Source organism: Leucoraja erinacea, chromosome 33 (genome assembly GCF_028641065.1).
Source record: "Leucoraja erinacea ecotype New England chromosome 33, Leri_hhj_1, whole genome shotgun sequence".
Classification (NCBI taxonomy): domain Eukaryota; kingdom Metazoa; phylum Chordata; class Chondrichthyes; order Rajiformes; family Rajidae; genus Leucoraja; species Leucoraja erinaceus.
The window spans coordinates 19,177,849-19,199,964 of record NC_073409.1 but is presented as its reverse complement, the minus strand read 5'-3'; the positions used below and the strand labels follow the sequence as shown (position 1 = coordinate 19,199,964).

Genomic DNA, 22,116 nt, shown 5'->3' with positions numbered 1-22,116 from the left:
TTCATCCGACCTTCAGGGAACTGAAGCAAGAGGAGTTATTTTGGGACCGTCTCGTACACAGCTCCAGTCCCGGCTCAAAGGCTGTGGGGCAGAGGTTGGCTGCCAAGGCAATGAAAAGTGAGACTGACTTTGAAAGAAGATCTCCAGCGAGTCTACAGAGACGTATAGAGAGTGGGAGAGTCTAGGAGTGGAGGGCATAGCCTTGGAATTAAAGGACGTTCCTTTGGAAAGGATATGAGGAGGAATTTCTTTAGTCAGAGGGTGGTGAATCTGTGGAGTTATTTGCCACACACAGCTGTGGAGGCCAAGTCAGTGGATATTTTTAAGGCAGAGATAGATAGATTCTTGATTAGTGCGAGTGTCAGGGGTTAAGGGGAGAAGGCAGGAGAATGGGGTTAGGAGGGAGAGACAGATTAGCCATGATTGGGATGGGCCAAATGGCCTAAATCTTCTCCTATCACTTGTAACCTTGTGTACTTTTACATTATTCCAAACATTTACGGGGAGTGGCAGCCGTAACACCTGAAAACAAAAATGACGGTCACCTAGTAACAGAGACATACAGGCCCTTCAGCCCATGAAGTCCACACTGACCATAAAACTCCCAATCAAAGTATTCCTATAGTAATGATCCCACCACTCGCCACATCTTCCCATCTCCCCCCATGTCTGCCTTCCGCAAAGACCGCTCCCTCCGCAACTCCCTTGTTAATTCTTTCCTTCCCTCCCGTACCACCCCCTCCCCGGGCACTTTCCGTTGCAACCGCAAGAAATGCAACACCTGTCCCTTCTCCTCCCCCCTCGACTCCATTCAAGGACCCAAGCAGTCGTTCCAGATGCGACAAAGGTTCACCTGTATCTCCTCCAACCTCATCTACTGCATCCGCTGCTCTAGATGTCAGCTGATTTACATCGGGGAGACTAAGCGGCGGTTGGGCGATCGTTTCGCCGAGCACCTTCGCTCAGTCCGCAATAACCTACCTGAACTCCCGGTGGCTCAGCACTTCAACTCCCCCTCCCATTCCCAATCCGACCTCTCTGTCCTGGGTCTCCACCATTGCCAGAGTGAGCAACACCGGAAATTGGAGGAACAGCACCTCATATTCCACCTGGGTTGCTTGCGTCCGGATGGCATGAACGTTGAATTCTCCCAATTTTGCTAGCCCTTGCTGTCTCCTCCCCTTCCTTAACCCTCGAGCTGTCTCCTCCCATCCCCCCGCCCTCGGGCTCCTCCTCCTCCCTTTTTCCTTCCTTCTCCCCCCCACCCCCCATCAGCCTGAAAAAGGGTTTTGGCCCGAAACGTCGCCTATTTCCTTTGCCCCATAGATGCTGCTGCACCCGCTGAGTTTCTCCAGCATTTTTGTGTACCTTTTATTCCAATAGTAATCCCAGTTTATTCATCCCAAACACCCCACATATTTTACCTTTGGAAACAAGGAACAGCAGATACTGGTTTACAAAACAAAAAGCACACAAAGTGTTGGTGTAACTCAGCGGGTTAGGCAGCATCTCTAGAGAACATGGATAGGTGATGTTTAGGATCGGGATCATCCTTCATATTGAAGTTTCTGGTTTGGACCCATTTTCAGATCTTTTGTTGATATTCTAAGTGCAATGAACATTCCAACACACACATCTTTGGGATTGAGGAAAAAGCTGGCAGCACAGTGGTGCACAGGGGGGAAATATTTAGACGAGGATCTGAGTGGCAACATTTTCACATGCGCATATGGAACAAGCTGCCAGAGCAAGCTCTAGAGGCAGGTACAATTAAAATCCTTTAAAAAAAAATGTGGACTGGTATATGGATAGAATAGGTTTCGAGCGATATGGTCCAAATGCAGAGAGGTGGGACTAACGCAGGTAGATATCTTGTATTTTCCGCTGTTCCAGGTGTCAACTGCACTACATCAGTGAGACCAAGCACAGGCTTGTTGATTGCTTCGCCCAACACCTCAGCTCAGTTCGAAATAACCAACCTGATCTCCCGGTGGCTCAGCACTTTAACTCCCCCTCCCATTCTGAATCTGACCTTTCTGTCCTGGGCCTCCTCCATGACCAGAGTGAGTTCCACCGCAAATTGGAGGAGCAGCACCTCATATTTTGCTTGGGTAGTTTACACCCCAGTGGTATGAACATTGACTTCTCTAATATCAGGTAGTCCTTGCTTTCTCCCTTCTTCCCCTCCCCTTCCCAGCTCTCCCACAGCTTACTGTCTCCTCATCTTCCTTTCTTTTTCCTACCCCCCCCCTCTACATCAGTCTGAAGAAGGGTCTCGGCCCGAAAAGTCGCCTATTCCTTCGCTCCATAGATGCTGCCTCACCCGCTGAGTTTCTCCAGCTTTTTTGTCTACCTTCGATTTTTCCAGCATCTGCAGTTCTTTCTTAAACAACAGGTAGATATGAATACACAATAGACAATAGGTGCAGGAGTAGGCCATTCGTCTCTTCGAGCCTGCACCGCCATTTAATGTGATCATCCACAATCAGTACCCTGTTCCTGCCTTCTCCCCATATCCCCTGACTCCGCTATCTTTAATATCCGCTATCTAGCTCTCTCTTGAAAGTATCCAGAGAACCTGCCTCCACCACCCTTTGTAGCAGATAATTCCACAGACTCGCAACTCTGTTGCATCTTGGTCGGCATGGGCAAGTTGGGCTGAAGGGCCTGTTTCTGTGTAGTATAACTCTGTACAGAATGGAAACAAGCCTGTTTCTTTTTTTTGCCACGGTCTGATCAATGCATGACATTCTTACAATGGAATAGGGAACTCTAGGATAGCTGTTCCATAATAACAAGATCGCAAAATACAATGGCCATATTCCAAATCAATTCAAAGCACAATATGTGTAAGAAGGAGCTGCAGATACTGATTTAAGAAAGGTCTCGACCCGAAACGTCACCCATTCCTTCTCTCCAGAGATGCTACCTGTCTCGCTGAGTTACTCCAGCATTTTGCATCTGTCTTCAAAGCACAATATGATCATTTCCTCGACTGGATTTAATCTGTCGGGCAGTCTGCAGATCAAGTCAAGTCAAGTCAACTTTATTTGTCACATACACATACAAGACGTGCAGTGAAATGAAAGTGGCAATGCCTGCGGATTTTTGCAAAAACTACAGAAAAGAATAGAACTGAATCAGTATTTCCGTTTTAGAAAAAATATTTTTTTTAAAAGACCCAACACAACAGTAAATTAGTAAATTAGTCTCTGGTGAGATAAGAGTTTACAATCCTAATGGCCTGTGGGACGAAACTCCATCTCATCCTCTCTGTTTTCACAGCATGACAGCGGAGGCGCTTGCCTGACCGTAGCAGCTGGAACAGTCCGTTGCTGGGGTGGTAGGGGTCCCCCATTATGTTGCTGGCTCTGGATCTGCACCTCCTGGTGTATAGGTCCTGCAGGGGGGGCAAGTGTAGTTCCCATAGTGCATTCAGCCGAACGCACTACTCTCTGCAAAGCCTTCCTGTCCTGGGCAGAGCTGTTCCCAAACCAGATTGTGATGTTGCCGGACAAAATGCCTTCTACAGCCCCTGAGTAGAAGCACTGAAGGATCCTCAGAGAGACTGAATTTCCTCAGCTGAGGTGGTAAAGGCGCTGCCTTGCCTTACTCACCAGTGCAGCAGTGCGTGTTGTCCATGTCAGATCCTTTGTGATGTGGACTCCCAGGTATTTAAAGCAGCTCACCTTATCCACAGTAGTCCCATTTATCTCCAGTGGCGTGTACGTCCTCGGATGTTGTGCCCTTCCAAAGTCCACAATCAGCTCCTTAATCTGTGTGACATTCAGGAGGAGGCTGTTGTCCTGATTCCAGAGTACCAGGTCAGCCACCTACTCCCGATAGGCCTTCTCATTGTTATCCGAGATCAGGCCCACTACCAGTGTCATCAGCAAACTTGATGATGGAGTTGGAGCTGCACCTGGCCACACAGTCATGTGTGTACAGGGAGTACAGTAGGGGGCTGAGGATGCAACCCTGGGGGTATTTCAGTCTAGTTTTGTGAAATCCAGCAGGCATGAGGTTGGACTAAGTCAAGCCCTTGTCAACATTCTTGCAAATGTGCATCCAACTTGGATCCAAGTTACAATTAGTAAGTTTGCCACTGAGTCCCTTTTGGAGTGTGCCAAGCCTCACTTGAGGAGTTAAACATGGAAAGGAGAATATTATTCACTGGCCATGTAGAGGCTCCAAAGACACGACCCTGTTTGTGCCAAACTAATGACGTGTATCAGTTGCTTCATTAAGAAACTCTCATTGCCAAGGACATTGTTGGGAACTATTTTGGAGCCTGAAAGATTTTGTTGTATTTTTTCATGAAGCAAATTGGAAGATAAATATGCACTTTTTAAATTGTGAAATCTAAACGTTTGTTCCGTTTGTCACGGGATTTAAACTCGGCATTGTTCATGGAGTCCAGTGGAGCAGAGTGGAATAGCCACAGATGAATGGCTTGTTATGTGCGTTCGTTCAACAGCTGAAAGCAAATTGGGTTTGGTGAATTCTGTGAGGGTACAAAGGCAGTCCACTCGAGAATAACGGGTTTAATTGGAATCTTTACTGCAGGTTGATAGCATTCTCTTCACGAAATACATCAGGCAGTCTTCTGCAACAAACGAACATACTCATTAGTTCAGACTTCACTAGTGGAGAGAGGGGGAACAGAGTTAATCTTTCATGCCAATCAAGAAGGGGCCAGACCCAAAACGTCACCTATTCCTTTTCTCCGGAGACCACTGAGTTACTCCAGTATTTTGTGCCCATCTTCGGTGTAAACCAGCACCTGCAGTTCCTTCCTACATATTTTGCAACAGAACTGGGTAAAGTTAGAATCTGAACATGTTTTGATTGATTGATTTAAAGATACAGCATGGAAACAGGCTCTTCGGCCCATCGAGTCCACGCCAACCGTCGATCACCCGTTCACCTAGTTCTATGTTATCCCACTATCCCATCCACTCCTTACACACTGGCGGACAATTTTACAGAGGCCAATTAATCTGCAAACCAGCACGTGCAAGATGTCGGAGGAAACTGGAGCACCTGGGGGAAACCCACACGGTCCGAAGGAGAATGTGCGAACTTCACACAGACAGCACCCGAGGTCAGGATCGAACCTGGGTCCCTGGCGCTGTGAGGCAGCAGCTCTACCAGCTGCGCCACCGTGCCTTTGCGAAGCGGAGAATGGAGGGGACAAAGGGAAAAGTGTGTGGCAGATGAAGAATAAGTGAGACTGAAGGATATACAGTAGATGGTGGTGTGAAGCCTTGTTTATCACAAGTGCTCTGCCATTTCACTCTGACCTTTCATCTTTGACCTCCTACACTGTTCCAACAATGCACAGCATAAGCTTTGAGGAATAGCATCTCACCCTCCAATTATAAACACAAAAAGCTGGTGTAAGCTGGAATCAGACTGGATCTCTGGAGAACAGGAATAGGTGACGTGTGGGGTCGAGACCCTTCTTCAAACTTCAAGAAGGTAAAAAAACCAAACGTCAGATATTGGAAACTTTTCTCTAGAAATACAAAGGACATAAATACTCGAAGGTAGACAAAATTGGCTTCGGCCCATCAGCGGGTGAGGCAGCATCCATTCAAGCGAAGGCTGATCTATCGTTTCGAGCTGAAACATTGCCTATTTCCTTCGATCCATAGATGCTGCCTCACCCGCTGAGTTTCTCCAGGATTTTTGTCTACCTTCGATTTTCCAGCATCTGCAGTTCCTTCTTAAACATTTTGTCTACTCCACTGCAAAATCCTGTCAGAAATACTTAAACACTTAACACTTGACTCCCGTTCAAATCAAGAACTTGTCTATCTCTGCCTTAAACATATCCGACTTGGCTTCCACAGCCCTCTGTGACAATGAGTTCCACAGAGTAACTACTCTCTGACTAAAGAAGTTCCTCCTCACCTTGTTAAAAGATTGTACAGTACCCTATGATCTAGTTGGGTTTTTAAAAGTTAATGGATTGGGGAAGAAGAGACTTGGAGACCCATGAAAGATTCGGAAGTGGCGGCGCTGGGAACGGCTGCGGCTCGCCTGCATCTGCGTTTGTCTTTTACCTTTTTAGAAACATTACAGTCTTCAGGACCCAGTATTAATGTTTTTGGTTTTTAATAGAATAGTTTATGTGGGGAGGGGGGTGGGGGGCGTGGGCTGCTGGAGGAAATCCCAGAGGGGGTTTACGAGTTTTGCCTACTTCAGACTGAATATAGCCTCCTGTCCCACGCTAAAGGCTAGCGGAAAAGTTACGACCTCGGGACTCTGGAGGGAAACCTGAAAGGACTCATCCTGGGCTCGCTACCGAAGGTAGCCAAAATGGGAGAAACTCAGCGGGAGAGCGGCATCTATGAGGGGCGGAGTGGAAATAGGCCGAGGGAGAATGGAAACGTTGCCTGGAGTGGCCCAGCCCGCTCCAGGAACGGCACTCCCGCTGGAGTAGCCCGCTGAGGGTTTCTCTCACGTTTTTGCTACCTTCGATGCAGTCCAGGGGCTGGGACGGTGCTCCGGTGGCTGGGACGACGTTTCTGGCGGCGGTGTCCAGAGTCCTGTCAGAAATACTTAAACACGGTGGCTGCGTGACTCCCGTTCAGGTCAAGGCTTGTCTATCCCGGGCCGCAGTGTTCTGAACCCTCCACAGCCCGCGGGGTTCGGTGAGCTGCGAGTTCCACTGTTTGTACCATCACTCTCTGACTAAGAAGTTCCTCTCAGCGCAGAGGGAGAAGAGGGAAGAGACGGCAGCCCTATAAGATCATTTGCCCCCCATCAGTCTGAGGAGGTGTTTCGGAGGACTCAAACTGTCGCCTATTTCCTTCGCTCCATAGATGCTGTTGCATTGTTGAGTATTATTGTATCATTTTTTTATGACTGCAGGCACGAAATTTCGGTCAGACCGTAAGGTCTGAATGACAATAAAGGAAATTCAATTCAATTCAATTGAGATCCAATTAAAGCTCCTGCCTTGTATGACCCCTGGTCTTTCCAAAGTATATTTCATGTGCAGTCACTGTTGTCAAGGAGGAAATGTAGCCAAAGTGTGCAGAGCAAGTTGATAATAACCATATATTGTACTTGAGCAATAGCAGGGCATTAGGTACGGCATTGGAGGCAAGTGCATATAGGCAAGTATTGGGAGAATGCTTTGAAATACGTGTTAAATCCTCTTTATCTGCTATTCATGTGCTGGAGTTCATGCACAATATTTAATTTAACCCCCCCCTTTCCCCACCCCAACCTTAGAAACCAGCACAATCAGGAGAACATGCAAACTCCACACAGACAGCACCAGAGGTTGGGTTTGAATACTTCTTGAGTATCGTCCATGATCTCGAGGGAGAGATGGCCGTAACTGCTGATGCTGGGATCACGAGCAAAACACAAAGTACTGGAGGAACTCGGCGGGTCAGGCAGCATCTGTGGACTTAAGACTAAAGATGGGTCCCCATCTGAAATGTCATCTGTCCATTCCCTCCACATATACTGAGTTCCTCTAGCACTTTGTGTTTTGCTCGTGATCCTGAGGGTCTGGCTTAAGGCTCAGATTTACATTTCAATCAATGGGATGAAAAATGTAACCATAATCAACAACTTCTTCGGAATCCTTAATGGATCCTTAAATAACGTCAACCCTTCACCAGTGTGTAGGAACAAATTGCTGATGCGGGTTTACCCCACAGTTAGAAACAAAATGCTGGTCGACAAAAATGCTGGAGAAACTCAGCGGGTGAGGCAACATCTATGGAGTGAAGGAATAGGTGGCGTTTCGGGTTGAGACTCGATGTTGACCCGAATTATCACCTATTCCTTATCTCCTGAGATGCTGCCTGTCCCGCTAAGTTGCTCCAGCATTTTGTGTCAACCATTCGCCAGTGCTTAGCTACTTGGAGTGGAAAAATGATGTGTAGATAAGGAATGTCAGTGGATGATGAGTGGTGTGTTTGTCGGCAGTCAACTCTGGAGATCCTCAATCACACCGGACCATTTCCAGTGGAACAGTTGCCTCGGCAGCCTCTGGGTATGGGTGGCCACAGCCTGTCATGCACACAGGCCCCATGGCTGTGAATGGCTTTGCTTGGATATCATTGTCAAAACCTTGCTTGCAGCCACACATTAAACAATTGAGGCATGATGATGAACAAGGTAATGTGAGTTAATCTCTTGTAGAGTAATCTGTTATTTATTGACAAGCTGCCTCCTTGGCAGGATGTAAATGATTTATTTGGGAAGGAACTGCTGATAGACACAAATTGCTGGAGTAACTCTGCGGGACAGGCAGGATCTCTGGAGAGAAGGAATGGGTGACCTTTCTTGAAGAAGGGGCTCAAACCGAAACGTCACCCATTCCTTCTCTCCAGACATGCTGCCTGTCCCGCTGAGTTACTCCAGCATCTTGTGTCTATCTTTAGTGTAAACCAGCATCTGCAGTTCCTTGTATAGGAAGATAGACACAAAGATGCTGGAGTAACTCAGTGGAACAGGCAAAGATAGACACAAGATGCTGGTAAATTATTTAGTTTGTCAGTCCTGATGCAAAGATTGCACATTTCCACCAGCTTTTGTGCACTGAGATAGTATCTCACCACATTGTTATGACAGCTTTGCCTTTGGGATGGAACAAGGCTCACTAATCCTGATGATAGACACAAAAAGCTGGTGTAATTCAGTGGGACAGGCTTCTTCAGACTTCCCAGCTGTTATCAGGCATCTGAATCATCCTACCACAACCAGAGAGCAGTGCGGAAATACAGTCTACCTCACTGGTGACCCTCGGACTATCCTTGACTGGACCGATTCACTGATTAACTGTACTTGCAATTACCCAGCAGACCAACAAATACCAGATCAGATTTAATGTGTGTATGTGAGTGCCTTTGAGGTAATTTTTTCCATCATCACTAAGATCTTCCGCAACCCCAGGTGTTAAAAGATATTTCATTCACGAGATTGATCCCTGGGGTGGCGGGACTGTCATATGAGGAAATATTTCCTTCGCTCCATAGATGCTGCTGCACCTGCTGAGTTTCTCCAGCATTTTTGTCTATCTTCGATTTTCCAGCATCTGCAGTTCCTTCTTAAACAAGTTTCTAACTTTTCCTGGTTCTAATTAAGGTCATCAATTTGAATCTCTAACTTTGCTTCTCTCTACCAATGCTGTAAAAGTATTTCTGACATTTTGCCATCTTGGTCCCGCCTGTTCATGTTTGGCACATATGCCTCTAAACCTCTTCCATCCATGCATGCTCCTACCCAAATGTCTTTTAAATGTTGTTGTAGCACCTGCCTCAACGACCCACTTGTTCCAAATGTCCACCACCCACTGTTTGAAAAGAATTGTCCTTCAGGTTCCTATTAAATATTTTGAATCTCATCTCACACCTACGTCCTCAGATTGTTGTTTCCCCTTCGCTTCTGCATGTTCCATTCCACTTCAACGGATGCTTTTGGCCATTTTGCGACTCACTCAGTCCTCAGATTGAAAAGACTAGGCTTGTATTCACTGGAGTTTAGAAGAATGAGGGGAATCTTATAGAAACATATGAAATTATAAAAGGACTGGCCAAGCTAGATGCAGGAAATATGTTCCCAATGTTGGGCGAGTCCAGAACCAGGGGCCACGGTCTTAGAATATAGGGGAGGTCATTTAAGACCTAGGTGAGAAAAAACTTTTTCACCCAGAGAGTGGTGAATTTGTGGAATTCCCTGCCACAGAGGGCAGTGGAGGCCAAATCGCTGGATGGATTTAACAGAGAGTTAGATAGAGCTCTAGGGGCTAGTGGAATCAAGGGATATGGGGAGAAGGCAGACACGGGTTATTGATTGGGGAACGATCAGCCATGATCACAATGAATGGCGGTGCTGGCTCGAAGGGCCGAATGGCCTCCTCCTGCACCTATTTTCTACGTTTCTATGTTTTTATTCTGGTTGCTTTTGTAAGCAGCAGTACTTGTAATATCTTAAAAGGACACAAAGTACTGGAGCTCAGCATGTCAGACAGCATCTCTGGAGAACATGGGTGGATGGTTTAAATCAGTTTTCTCGCGCTGTGTAGGGAAGGGACTGCAGATGCTGGTTTAAACCGAAGATACACACAAAATGCTGGAGTAGCTAATCTTTGTTGCGTTTGAGACATAGTGTAGCTCCAAGACTGAGAAGCTTTACGAAGAGATGGTAACAGAGAGGATGAAGTTAAATTCGATTAGTACAGGTGTCAGAGGTTCTGGGGAGAAGGCAGGAGAATGGGGTTAGGAGGGAGAGATAGATGAGTCATGATTGAATGGTGGAGTAGACTTGATGGGCCGAATGGCCTCATTCGTCTCCTATCATCTATAATATAATCTTATGAAATTGGCCTTTCTTGTACTTGATGGAAGCTTTGCAACATTCCATGACATTATTTCAAGGGATTGTGGGCTAAGCTTGGCATTTATAGCCAATACCCATTGTATGTACAATGAAATTCAAACATTGTGTCTTCAATCATGTTGGCTCTTGCTATGTGCAATTGGCTGCTGATTTCTCCATACGAAAGCTCTTGAAGTGCGAAACTATTTGTCAGGTGGTGTTTGGATTTCTGAGATTCTGTGTAAAATTTTAAGCCTTATTGCTTTTTATTGAATAGCACAGAGTTTGAAGGAAGGGGAGGGAGGGCGAATGCAGGGCATATATCATGTAGGCCTGTGCTGGAAAATAACACAGCATTAGCACGCCTGTCTATGGGTTTTGCACCTTACATCTGCACTTCCCATCAGCCAACTTAAAGCAGCACGGTGGCATTGAAGAGAGAAGGGGAGAGGGAAACAGTTTCGAGTTTAAAGGGCCTGTCCCACTTCGGTGTCATTTGCGCATTACGCAGGTGGCACGCGAAGATTTTGTACATCCCAAAGTCCTGGGGCGCCGCTCGCAACTGCGCGTCACTGCCTACGTCACCACGCACCATGCGCGTGTAATACACACCATGTGCGCATCACGTGCGCGCGTCGTGAGTCGTGACGTGTAAATGATGTTGCGTAAATTACACGCAAATGACTCCCAAGTGGGACAGGCCCTTAACTCTCTGATAAGAAGCAACTTCATATACTGATTTAAAGATAGAGGCAAAAAGCTGGAGTAACTCAGCAGGTCAGGCTGCATCTCTGGAGAAAAAGGTAGGTGATGTTTCAGGTCGAGACCCTTCAGTTTACCACTCCCCTGATTCTCAGCCTGAAGAAGGGTCTCGACCCGAAACGTCACCTATTCCTTTTCTCCAGAGATGCTGCCTGACCCACTGAGCTACTGCAGCTTTTTGTGTCTATCTTCGGTGTAAACCAGCATCTGCAGTTCCTTCCTACATGTTATGGGTAAAGTGGTTGTTTCCTCCTTTAAACTTGCGCAATCTGGTCGCGAAGAGGGAATTAAAAACATGTATTTCAAAATTAAGATTTTGGAAAAAAGATGTCCAAACATTCTCAGCAGTTCTGTGGCATGTTTAGATAAGAGTTCACGTTATTTTGTTCCAGAGAGGCTTGGAACACCACATGGATTCACAAGTAGGTTTTATTTACACAGAGTGACCTTTAAGTAATGGCAATGCTTGAGTGATAACTAAGATGGATCATCTAAACAGTACATGTGCTCTTAAATCATTTTGTTTACTTCTGGAGGCAGTTAACTCCATGTGGAACATGTACTATCGTAGTCGCTGCCTCAAGAAGGCAGCCAAAATCATCACGGACTCACACCATCCGGGCCACACACTCATTTCACCATTGCCATCAGTACGAAGGTACAGGAGCCTGAAGACTGTAACATCCAGGTTCAGGAACAGCTTCTTCCCCAACAGCAATCAGGCTATTAAACACAACAAATAAGCTATGAGCTCTGAACTGCAAAAGACTATATTATTATTTGTTATTTGCACTATATATGTTATTTTTTGAACTTTTTTCTTCCCCCCCCCCCCCCCCCCCCCCCCCCCCCCCCATTATATACAATGTTTACATAGTCACATATTCTGTTGTGCTGCAGCAAGTAAGATTTTCATTGCCCCGTCTGGGACATATGGCAAGAAACCACTCTTGACTCTTGTGTCATTGAGTTTATCAGCTCTGAATGCTGGCCCAGGTCCTGACCAGTCAGATATTTTGCTTTGATGGGCAGAGGCCATTCGTCGGTTGGACAAAGGCCGGAGATAAATAGACTGAAGGTGTGAGACAAAAGGAGTTGCAACTTGGTGGAAGGGTGAGGGAGGAAATAAGTGCAATACAGGAGGTGGGGTACGGGAGGGGGGGGAGGAGTGACAGGGGAGGGGAGGGGGGGGGGAGGAGTGATGGGGGGGAGGGGGGGGGGGGGAGTAGTGATGGGGGGGGGGGGTAGGAGGAGGGATATATGGGGGAGAAAGAGAGGGAGGGGGGGTTACACTTGACCCGCTGAGTTACTCCAGCACTTTGAGTCTTCTTTTGTAAACCAGTACCTGCAGTTCCTTGTTTCTATGTGTATTAGCAAAAGCTAATGTTGTTGGAGGCAAAGGAAGACAGGATTGAAGAGGAATTATTTTTCTGATCCCACCTCTCCCCGTTCAACCCACTAATCTTTCTCGTGAGGTTCAGAGCGGAGAGCTGGCGGCTGAACTGATCATAAATTAACGCTTTGAATTTTTGTTTAAAATTTGGAAGAAAATGAGTTCCCTCTGAACCATAAATATTTATATTCTCTTCCTGTAGCAAAGAGGGACATATTGATTGATTGAAAGACACAGGGCGGAAACAGGCCCTTCGGCCCGCCAAGTCCACACTGACCATCGACCAGCCATTCACACTATTCCATGTCCATTCATTCCCTCATGGGCACCCAGAGCAATTTACTGGGGAATATTAAACCACTTTCCGGCACATCTTTAGGGGGAAACCAGAAAACCCATGTGGTCACAGGGAGAACATGCAAACTCCACATGGACAACACCAGAGGTCAGGATCGAACCCAGGTCTCTGGCGCTAGAGGAAGGATCTTGTAAATCTGGAACGAGTGCAGGGAAGATTAACGAGGATGTTGCCAGGACTTGAGGACCAGAGCTACAGGGTGAGGTTGGGCAGAAGACTTTAGTCCTTGGAGTGCAGGAGGATGAGGGGTGATCTTCTTATAGTTATAAGATCATGACGGGGATAGGAGGACAGGGCAAATGTACAGTCTTTTACCTAGAATAGAGGAATCATGAAACAGAGGACATAGGTTTAAGGTGAGAGGAGAAAGACTTCCCTAAGGAATAGGAACCTTAGTGTATTGGGTATATGAGATAGTTGAGGCAGGTACTATAACAACGTTTTACAAGGCATTTGCATTTATAGTCTTTGTAAAGAGTGCTGCTGCTTCATTTCCAATAGAAGTTAAAGTGTGAATACTGGAGTGGTCATATAGTCATACAGCATGGAAACAGGCCCATCGGCCCAACATACGTATGCCGACCAAAATACCCCCATCTACACAGTCCATATGGGCCAAATGCGGGCAGGTGGGACTGTGTAGATGGGGTATTTTGGTCGGGTTCGATCCTGACTACGGGTGCTGTCTGTACGGAGTTTGTACGTTTTCCCCGTGACCATTGTGGGATTTCTCCCAGATTTCCGGTTTCCCCCCACACTCCAAAGACGTTAAGGTTTGTAGGTTAACTGGCTTGGTAAATTGTAAATTGTCCCTCGTGTGTAGGACAGTGTTAATGTGTGGGGATCGCTGGGTGGCACAGACTCATTCGGGCCGATGGACCTGTTACCATGCTCTATCGCCAAACTCAACTAGACTAAACATCCACCATCTAGACCTATGTGATGGTATTCATGTGCTTCTGTTTACTCCATAGAAGAGCATCCGTGTAAACCCAACCCTTGCCAGAATGGAGGGTCATGTCTGGCTGGAATCTCCTCGGATCCCTATTACTGCATCTGCATGGACGGATTTACTGGGAAAGTCTGCGCTGAGGTGGAGCAAGGTGAGACTCTGGGAAAGTCCTGACGCAACATGGTTGGATGGTGAAGCTTACGCTGGCTGCTCTTCTGCCTTCTCCTTTTCGGCATGGCTGTTACCTATCTCTTGCTGGTGAAAACATTAGAAGGTTCTGTGGCTTTAAATGGAAGCAAGATAAGTTCAACATGTTCTAGGAGCAGAATTAGGCCATTCAGCCCATCAAGTCTACCCCGCCATTCAATCATGGCTGATCTATCGCTCCCTCCTAACCCCATTTCCTTCCGTCTCCCCATAACACCAGACACCCGCACTAAGGGCGGCACAGTGGCGCATCAGTAGAGTTGCTGCCTTAAGGGCCTGTCCTACTTTCACGACCTACTTCACGACCGCTGCCGAGTTTGCCCTTGACTCATACTCGTAGCATGGTCATCACGAGGTAGTAGGATGTCGTAGAAGGTTGTAGGAGGTCGTAAGTAGGGCTAGTCGTAGGTACTCGTGGCATCAAGTAGGTCGGGGCGTTTTTTCAACGTGATGAAAAATGTCCACAAGTAAAAAATGTTGTGAATTAGGTCGTGAAAGTGGGACAGCGCTTGCAGCACCAGAGACCCGGGTTTAATCCCGACTACGGGTGCTGTATGTACAGAGCTTGTAAATTCTCCCCATGACCGCGTGGGTTTTCTCCGAGATCTTCTGCTTCCTCCCACACTCCAAAGTCGTGCGGGTTTGTAGGTAAATTGGCTTGGGTCTGTATACTTGGCATCAGTTTAAATTGTCCCTAGGGTGCGCAGGCTTGTATTAGTGTGCGTGGATCGCTGGCCGGTGCGGACTCAGTCGGCCAAAGGGCCCGTTTCCGCTCTGTATCTCTAAACTAAACTGAAAGTAATCAAGAATCCATCACTCTCTCTGCCTTTAAAATATCCATTGACTTGGCCTTGGATGAATGCAACCTTGCAATGGAATTGCTGAGATAATGGAGAGCACAGAGAGTCAGGGAGAGCAACAATAGATCATTGCCCTGCAACTAAAACTTGGCCTCGTTCCTGAAAGCCTCTCTTAGAAGGGAGAAAAGATGCATTCAGACTCCATCAATATCTTATTCATTAGCAAAAGCCACGCAGCTGTTAGTTGTGGGTAAACCCATCTGCTAGTTATTTCAAACTTTGATTTTATGTACTGACATACGAGAATCATAACAGGATGGAAAATCAAGTCAAGATATATCATGCTTTTTCAACATTAACCGTTAAACCATTTAAGAAACTGTTCGACAGGTCCATGGATAGGACGTTTGGAGGGATATGGACCAAGCGCAGGCAGGTGGAACTTGTGCAGCTGGGACATGTTGGCTGGTGTGGGCAAGTTGGGCCGAAGGGCATGTTCCACACTGTATCACTGTGTCATCTGAGAGTGTTTTATTGCCCTATGTCCCAGATAGAACCATGAAATTCTTACTTGCAGCAGCACAACAGAATATGTAAACATAGTACACTGTAAACATTATAATAAACAAGAGATTGAAAAAAAAGGTCAGTGTATGTATATATACACATACTCACGTTTCGGCCCGAAACTTTGCCTACTTCCTTCATTCCATAGATGCTGCCTCACCCGCTGAGTTTCTCCAGCATTTTTGTCTACCTTCGATTTCCAGCATCTGCAGTTCTTTCTTAAACGTTAAATAAAAACATATATTTTCACAACCTCAGGACATTACAAAAGACATTATCTGTGATACGGAGGTACATTCCAATAAAATATCGAGAAAATGAATTTTGTTCTCGATCTCAAATTATTAGGTAGTGATTCGTAAGGAATATCCATTGCCCCAATGGCTGTAAAACATGGATTGCCTGTGGTGCTCTTAGATCTTTAGGCTTATGTTTATTATAGTCACGTGTACTGAGGTCCAGTGAAAATCTTTGGTTTGCATGCTATCTAATCAAATCAGATAATATAATCATAAATGCAATCAAGCCAAACTCAAGTACAGCATAGGGGAAGATACAGAGTGCAGGATGTAGTTCTCAGCATTGTAGCACACCAGTTGCATAAACAAAGTCCAATGTCCACAATGGGGTGGTGATGAATCAGATAGGACCCAGGCTAATGGAAGGACTGTTCAAAAGCCTGATAATGGAGGGGGGGAGGGTGTCGTTCTGTGTCAATGTAGCAGAGCATAAACTCCAAAGACGTGCAGGTTTGTAGCTTAATTGGCTTGGTACAATTGTAAATTGTCCTTAGTGTGTGTTGGACAGTGCTAGTATTTGGGGATCGCTGGTCGGCACGGGCTCGGTGGGCTGAAGAACCTGTATCTCTAAACTAAACTAAACTAAAATAAGCAGCCGCCAATTTACACACAGTAATGGTGATGTAATAATCGCTGGATAATTCCCTATTGTAGCTGAAGGGGAAATTGTTTTCAAACACTGGAGCGTTTCTGTGTTCGTTTATCGAAGGAACGCCATGAAAGAGTTTGCTTCCACTTGTGCAACCAAACCCAAAAGGAAAACACACGACAGTAAACAAAACTAAACTCGCAACTCTTCAATCCTTTTGCCTCACGCCTTCTGTCGTTTGTCCGCCATCTGCCTATCAAATAACCCTCCTCACCTGTGTCAACCTTTACCTGCCGGGCTTTCTCATGCCCCTCTTCTCTTCCAACTTTCACTCCCCTACACCAACTCCACAATCAGTCCCGACCCGAAAGGTCGCATATCCATGTTCTCCAGAGATGTGAGACACAAGATGCTGGAGTCACTCAGCGGGACAGGCAGCATCTCTGGAGGGAAGTTTGAAGTCTGAAGAAGGGTCTTGACCCGAAACATCACCCATTCCTTCTCTCCAGAGATGCTGCCTGTCCCGCTGAGTTACTACAGCATTGTGTGTCTATCTTCGGTTTAAACCAGCGGTTAAGGATCTGCGGTTCCTTCCGACACACTTCTCCAGAGATGTTGCTTGGCCCGCTGAGTTATTCCAACACTCTTTGTAAACCGTCATCTGCAGTTTCTTGTCTTCCACATACAATTTGTGTAAAGTCCCTTCAAAGCAATGAAGTTTAGACAATTTTATGCCAATGGAAGAGTTGAAGTGGACCAGAAGGGGCTCAGAGACATCCTTGTAAACCAAATAAATGTTTCTGCTGTATTTAATAATAATAATAATAATAAATTTTATTTATGGGCACCTTTCAAGAGTCTCAAGGACACCTTACAAAATTTAGCAAATAGAGTAAAAACATGTAAGCGGAATGAAATAAATAGTAAAGACATCACCAGTACACAAATTAAAGACAGAATTCGATCCAAAGCCAAAAATCAAAAACACAATATGAAGAGAGAGAGCCGCGGCAGCTAAAGCGCACCAGCGTACACTCTCCCTTCCGACAGCCATCTTGGACACAGAATAAAATAATCATTTACACACAAAAAAAACATCCCCCCACAATGGTTACCACTGTGGGGGAAGGCACAAAGTCCAGTCCCCATCCCCAGTTCTCCCATAGTCAGGCCTATTGAGGCCTCCACAGTTGCCTCTACGGAGGCCCGATGTTCCTGGCCGTTCTCGCCGGGTGGTGTTGCTCCGGCGTCGGGAGAGTCCTCACAGCGGCTGGGAACGGCCGATTCCCCACCGGAGTCCGTGGCATTCCGAAGCCGACAGTCACATCAAAGGCTCAATTTTACTTGTGTGGAAGCACCTCCAACGTTTCACAGTTTTACCCATGAAGTTGTTAATTCGGGGCCTGGATGATAGAACCTGGGGCTATAATTAAATGGAACAAGTTGTAACCATGCGATGCGTCTGAATCAAGCAGCCCTCTGCTGTTCAGTTAAATTAAATGATCCTTGGGAGAAATAAATAGCACTGACACATTTGACTTTTCACAGTGTAAGGACAACAAAGAACTCTTTAAAAGAGTGGAGATGATTTTAAAGTGCGGACGTGGTTGCTATTTAGATCATTACAGGAATAATTTATGAATCCAGTAAGATCTCGCAGATGGGACATTTGAGATGCTGGAAACTTGAGCAAAACACCAAAGAATGATCCCAGGAATGAGTGGGTTAGCATTTGACAGCACTGGGCCTCTACTCACTGGAGTTCAGAAGGTTGAGGGTGACCCAAAACATCACCCATTCCTTCTATCCAGAGATGCTGCCTGTCCCGCTGAGTTCCCCCAGTATTTTGTCTCTAACGCCCTGCTCCTTTCCCCACCATCATCCACTCACATCCCACCCCAAGTCTCACCTACCCCATTTATCTCCCATCTTTCCCCCATCCTCCCATCCCCTTCCACCTCCCCCTGGCTTCCATTTCTCTCCTCACCTTCTCTCCATTTCTGACACCCTTTTTGTCTCCTTTGACCTCTAGCCTTTGTCACTTGCACCACCAATCTGACAATCAAACTGCCCCCCTCTCCTGTATTCACCTATCACTTGCCAGGCTTTGACCCGCTCCTACTTCTTTTCCATCTCAGATTCAGATTCAGATTCAATTTTAATCGTCATTGTCAGTGTACAGTACAGAGACAACGAAATGCATCTTTCTTCCCTTCACTGCAATCAGTCTGAAGAAGGGTCCCCCACCCAAAATATCATCTGTCCAGTTTCCCCATAGATGCTGCCCGACCCGCTGAGTTCCTGCAGCGCTTTGTGTGTTTTCCTCTCGACTCCGGCATCTGCAGTTCTCCTGTTTTCTGGGCAAGTGACAGATGGATACAGGCGAACAGGGTTTTGAATGGCAAGAGGGTGGGGGGGGGGGGGGGGGGGGTGAGTGACAAAGGGCATCAGCATCAGGGAACGTCCAGGGGGAGAGAAGCAGAGTTGCTATTGCAGGTTCCGTGGTGTTACATCAGTTACCTGGAGACCTGTTTTGGAAGGCCCGATGATTAATGCAATGAGCGAATTCTCCAGGGTGGCAAAAGACTCTTATCCCAAGTATTCCCAAGTCAGCAACGTGAGGATGGAGAGACAAGTTATTACTTGAGAGACAAGTAACCATCAGACCAGTGAATAAGATGAATTTGCACAAAAGGCCTGAGTAACTCAGCGGGTCAGGCAGCATCTCTGGAGAAAGGGAATAGGTGATGTTTTGGGTGAAGAAGGGTCTTGACCCGTTACGTCCCTATTTCTTTTTTCCAGAGATGCTGCCTGACCCGCTGAGTTACCCCAGGTTTTTGTGTCTATCTTCAGCGTAAACTAGTATCTGCAGTTCCTTCCGCCACAAAAGATGAATTTCCTACACACTATGATGAGAGTTAGATTTAACTCTTGGGCTAAAGGAATCAAGGGATATGGGGGAAAAAGCAGGAACGGGGTGCTGATTCTAGATGATCAGTCATGATCATATTGATTGGTGGTACTGGCTCGAAGGGCCGAATGGCCTACTCCTGCACCTATGTTTCTATGCATCTGTTTTCGTCCTTGTAAACCACGCACTAAACAATATTTTTGAATTTACACTTGGTTTCTATGCGTTTACAAAACTGTGAAATATCACAGTAAGCGGCACGGTGGCACCGTGCTGGAGTTGCTGTCTTACAGCGCCAAAGACCTGGGTTCGATCCTGACTACGGGTGCTGGGTGTACGCAGTTTGTACCTTCTCCCTGTGACTTGCGTGGGTTTTCTCCAAGAAAATCAGGTTTCCTCCAACACTCTTGGCTTGTACGATAATCGGCTTGTACGCGCATGTAATCGGCCGGGTATAAATGTAAAAATTGTCCCTAGTGTAGAATAGTGTTAATGTGCGGGGATCGCTGGTTGGTGCGGACTCGATGGGCCGAAGGGCCTGTAAAACTACAAAACAAAATCAGACTGAGCACTCTGATGGAGGGGGCTGGTAGGCTGAGGTTAGGGTCATCCACAAAGCCACTTTGCTTCCCTCTTCATTGCAATTGCAACCAGGAAGTTCCTTCACATCACTTGCATTATGTGAAGTAATTTACAGCCATGTTTCAACTTTCCCACCTCCTCTGCCATGCACCATTTTATTTTAATACAATGTGTTGATGCAATCAAAACAGGGAGTGGTGCAGAGGAACCCACCGTGTTCACGTTGGAAGACATAAGGTATAACGATGTCACTACATACTCCAGACTCTCAGGTAAGCCGCGTGCAATTTCTGACCACTCCCATGCTGGGCAGAAATTCAAAGCTTGGCGACACTGCAGCTCAGATATCCAAGAGTCTTGTGCAGAGTTCAAAGCCACTAGAACTCTCACAGAATCTTTCTCTTCCCACCACTTGTCAAATTCCAGGGTCTGGCAATGGTGAATCGCTTTGTGTCTGCTGCTGGCTTGGGCTGCTGCACCCCCTCTCTCGCCACTCCGTGCCACAGTGTTTGATCGCCTGGTGTCAGCGGTGTGCCACGGCAAATGCTTGACGGGCTGATACCAAGCTCACAACTATCTGGGCTGGGGAGGTCTGGCTGGTCTGGGGTTGATTGAAACTTCAGTGAGCTTTCTGCTTCTGCCTTCAGAGACTCCATGCCAACTTTGGGCACCAGTCTGATAACTTGGTATAAACTCCAGGACGGGCTTGCCTCTTGAATGTATCGTCCTATGTTCCAGCCACATGCCTACAGTGGCCAATGCGTTCTCTCCCTGGTGACCAGCTGCCTGCTGCCTTTAACCTGCATTAACTTGCCCACACCGGCCAACATGTCCCAGCTACACTCGTCCCACCTGCCCACATTTGGTCCATATCTAGATGGGCCGAGTGGCCTAATTCTGCTCCTGTCACTTATGAACTTATGGGTTCTTGGAGGTAGAGAGGAAGGGAGCCAGAGGGCATTGGGAGAGAATTCCTGAGCTTGGGGTCAAAGTTTAGTCGGGACACCTGACTAAAGGAATAGTTTTGATGAAGCAAATCGGGAACATCCATTTCCACTGAATGGTCAGCAACTCAATGAGAATAGATTGTTAGGGGATGGAAACAAGGTGATGTAAACTTAGGAAGAGATGGGGAATGGAATTGCTGCAGCTGAATGACCTAGATACAGTGGTTTAAGAATAAGGGCCACTTAGAACAGAGAAGAGGAAACACTTTTTCACACGGAGAGTTGTGAGTCTGTGGAATTCTCTGCCTCAGAGGGCGGTGTAGGCCGGTTCTCTGGATACTTTCAAGAGAGAGCTAGATAGGGCTCTGGAAGATAGGCTGGATAGTTCTAACAGGGTGGGAAGACACCTGGGATATGCTTTCTGGGTTCTAACAGGGTGGGAAGACACCTGGGATATGCTTTCTGGGAAGAAACCCTAAGCGTGGCATGGTGGTGCAGCGGTAGAGTTGCTGTCTCACAGCGCCAGAGACCCGGGTTCGATCCTGACCTCGGATGCTGTCTCTACGGAGTTTTTACGTTCTCATTGTCACTGGGTGGGTTTTCTCCAGTTGCTTCAGTTTCTTTCCATCCTCCAAAGACGTACAAGTTAGTAAGTTAATTGGCTTCTGTAAATTGTAAAAACTGAACTTAGGGAGTAGAACAGTGCTAGTGTACGGGGTGATCGCTGGTTGGTGGACCAAAGGGCCTGTTACCACGCAGTATCTCCACTCTAAAGAATGGAAGTTGGCCAACTGGAAAATAGTTAGAAAATTGTAACAACAAAGTAATGAGGGCCATTGGAATAATATTGTAAATCAAATTGGATAAGGAGTTGCCTCTGGTTTTAACCCACAATTGTTTCTCTTTTTGTTACAGGCCCCTGTTCCCCTAACCCCTGTCAAAATGGCGGCCTGTGTGAATTGATATCACGCAGAGGTGATGCCTTCAGTGAATACGTCTGCAAATGCCCCACTGGTTTCCAAGGTGTTCACTGTCAAACAAGTAAGTACATCTCTCTGGGGGTTATTATTGGTATATTTGGGTAAAAAATCACCCTTGGATCACGTTGGAAGATTATGAATCACCCCAGTAGGGTGGAGGGAATGAGAAACATTTCTCATTGACAAGTTGAGCCCAGTTATATGTGCTGGTTTAGTGGTTGTAAGTAAAATGAATAGGATACAAGACTTGAAAGGAAGTGGGCACAGAGTTGTGTGGGCCAATCTATCTGGGGATTGTTATTGGTGTGTTAGGATTGTATTGATTGAAAGATACATCATGGAATCAGGCCATTGGGCCCATCGAGTTCACACCGACCATCGACCACCCATTCACACGAATGTTTTGTTATCCCACTTTCTCC

General features: G+C 46.5%; 1 protein-coding gene across 4 annotated transcripts in view; it reads left to right on the top strand.

The window, feature by feature from the left end:
* Positions 1–22,116, top strand: part of LOC129712774 (EGF-like repeat and discoidin I-like domain-containing protein 3) — a 77,848-nt gene that overhangs the window by 17,794 nt on the left and 37,938 nt on the right. For 2 of the 4 annotated variants that reach the window (XM_055661499.1, XM_055661498.1), the window contains exons 2-4: positions 13,835–13,963; positions 19,959–20,039; positions 21,630–21,755. In XM_055661499.1, coding sequence (XP_055517474.1) covers positions 13,835–13,963; positions 19,959–20,039; positions 21,630–21,755 — 336 coding nt within the window. The remainder of the gene's footprint in view (positions 1–13,834; positions 13,964–19,958; positions 20,040–21,629; positions 21,756–22,116) is intronic. The other 2 variants (XM_055661501.1, XM_055661500.1) reach the window with 1 other exon arrangement.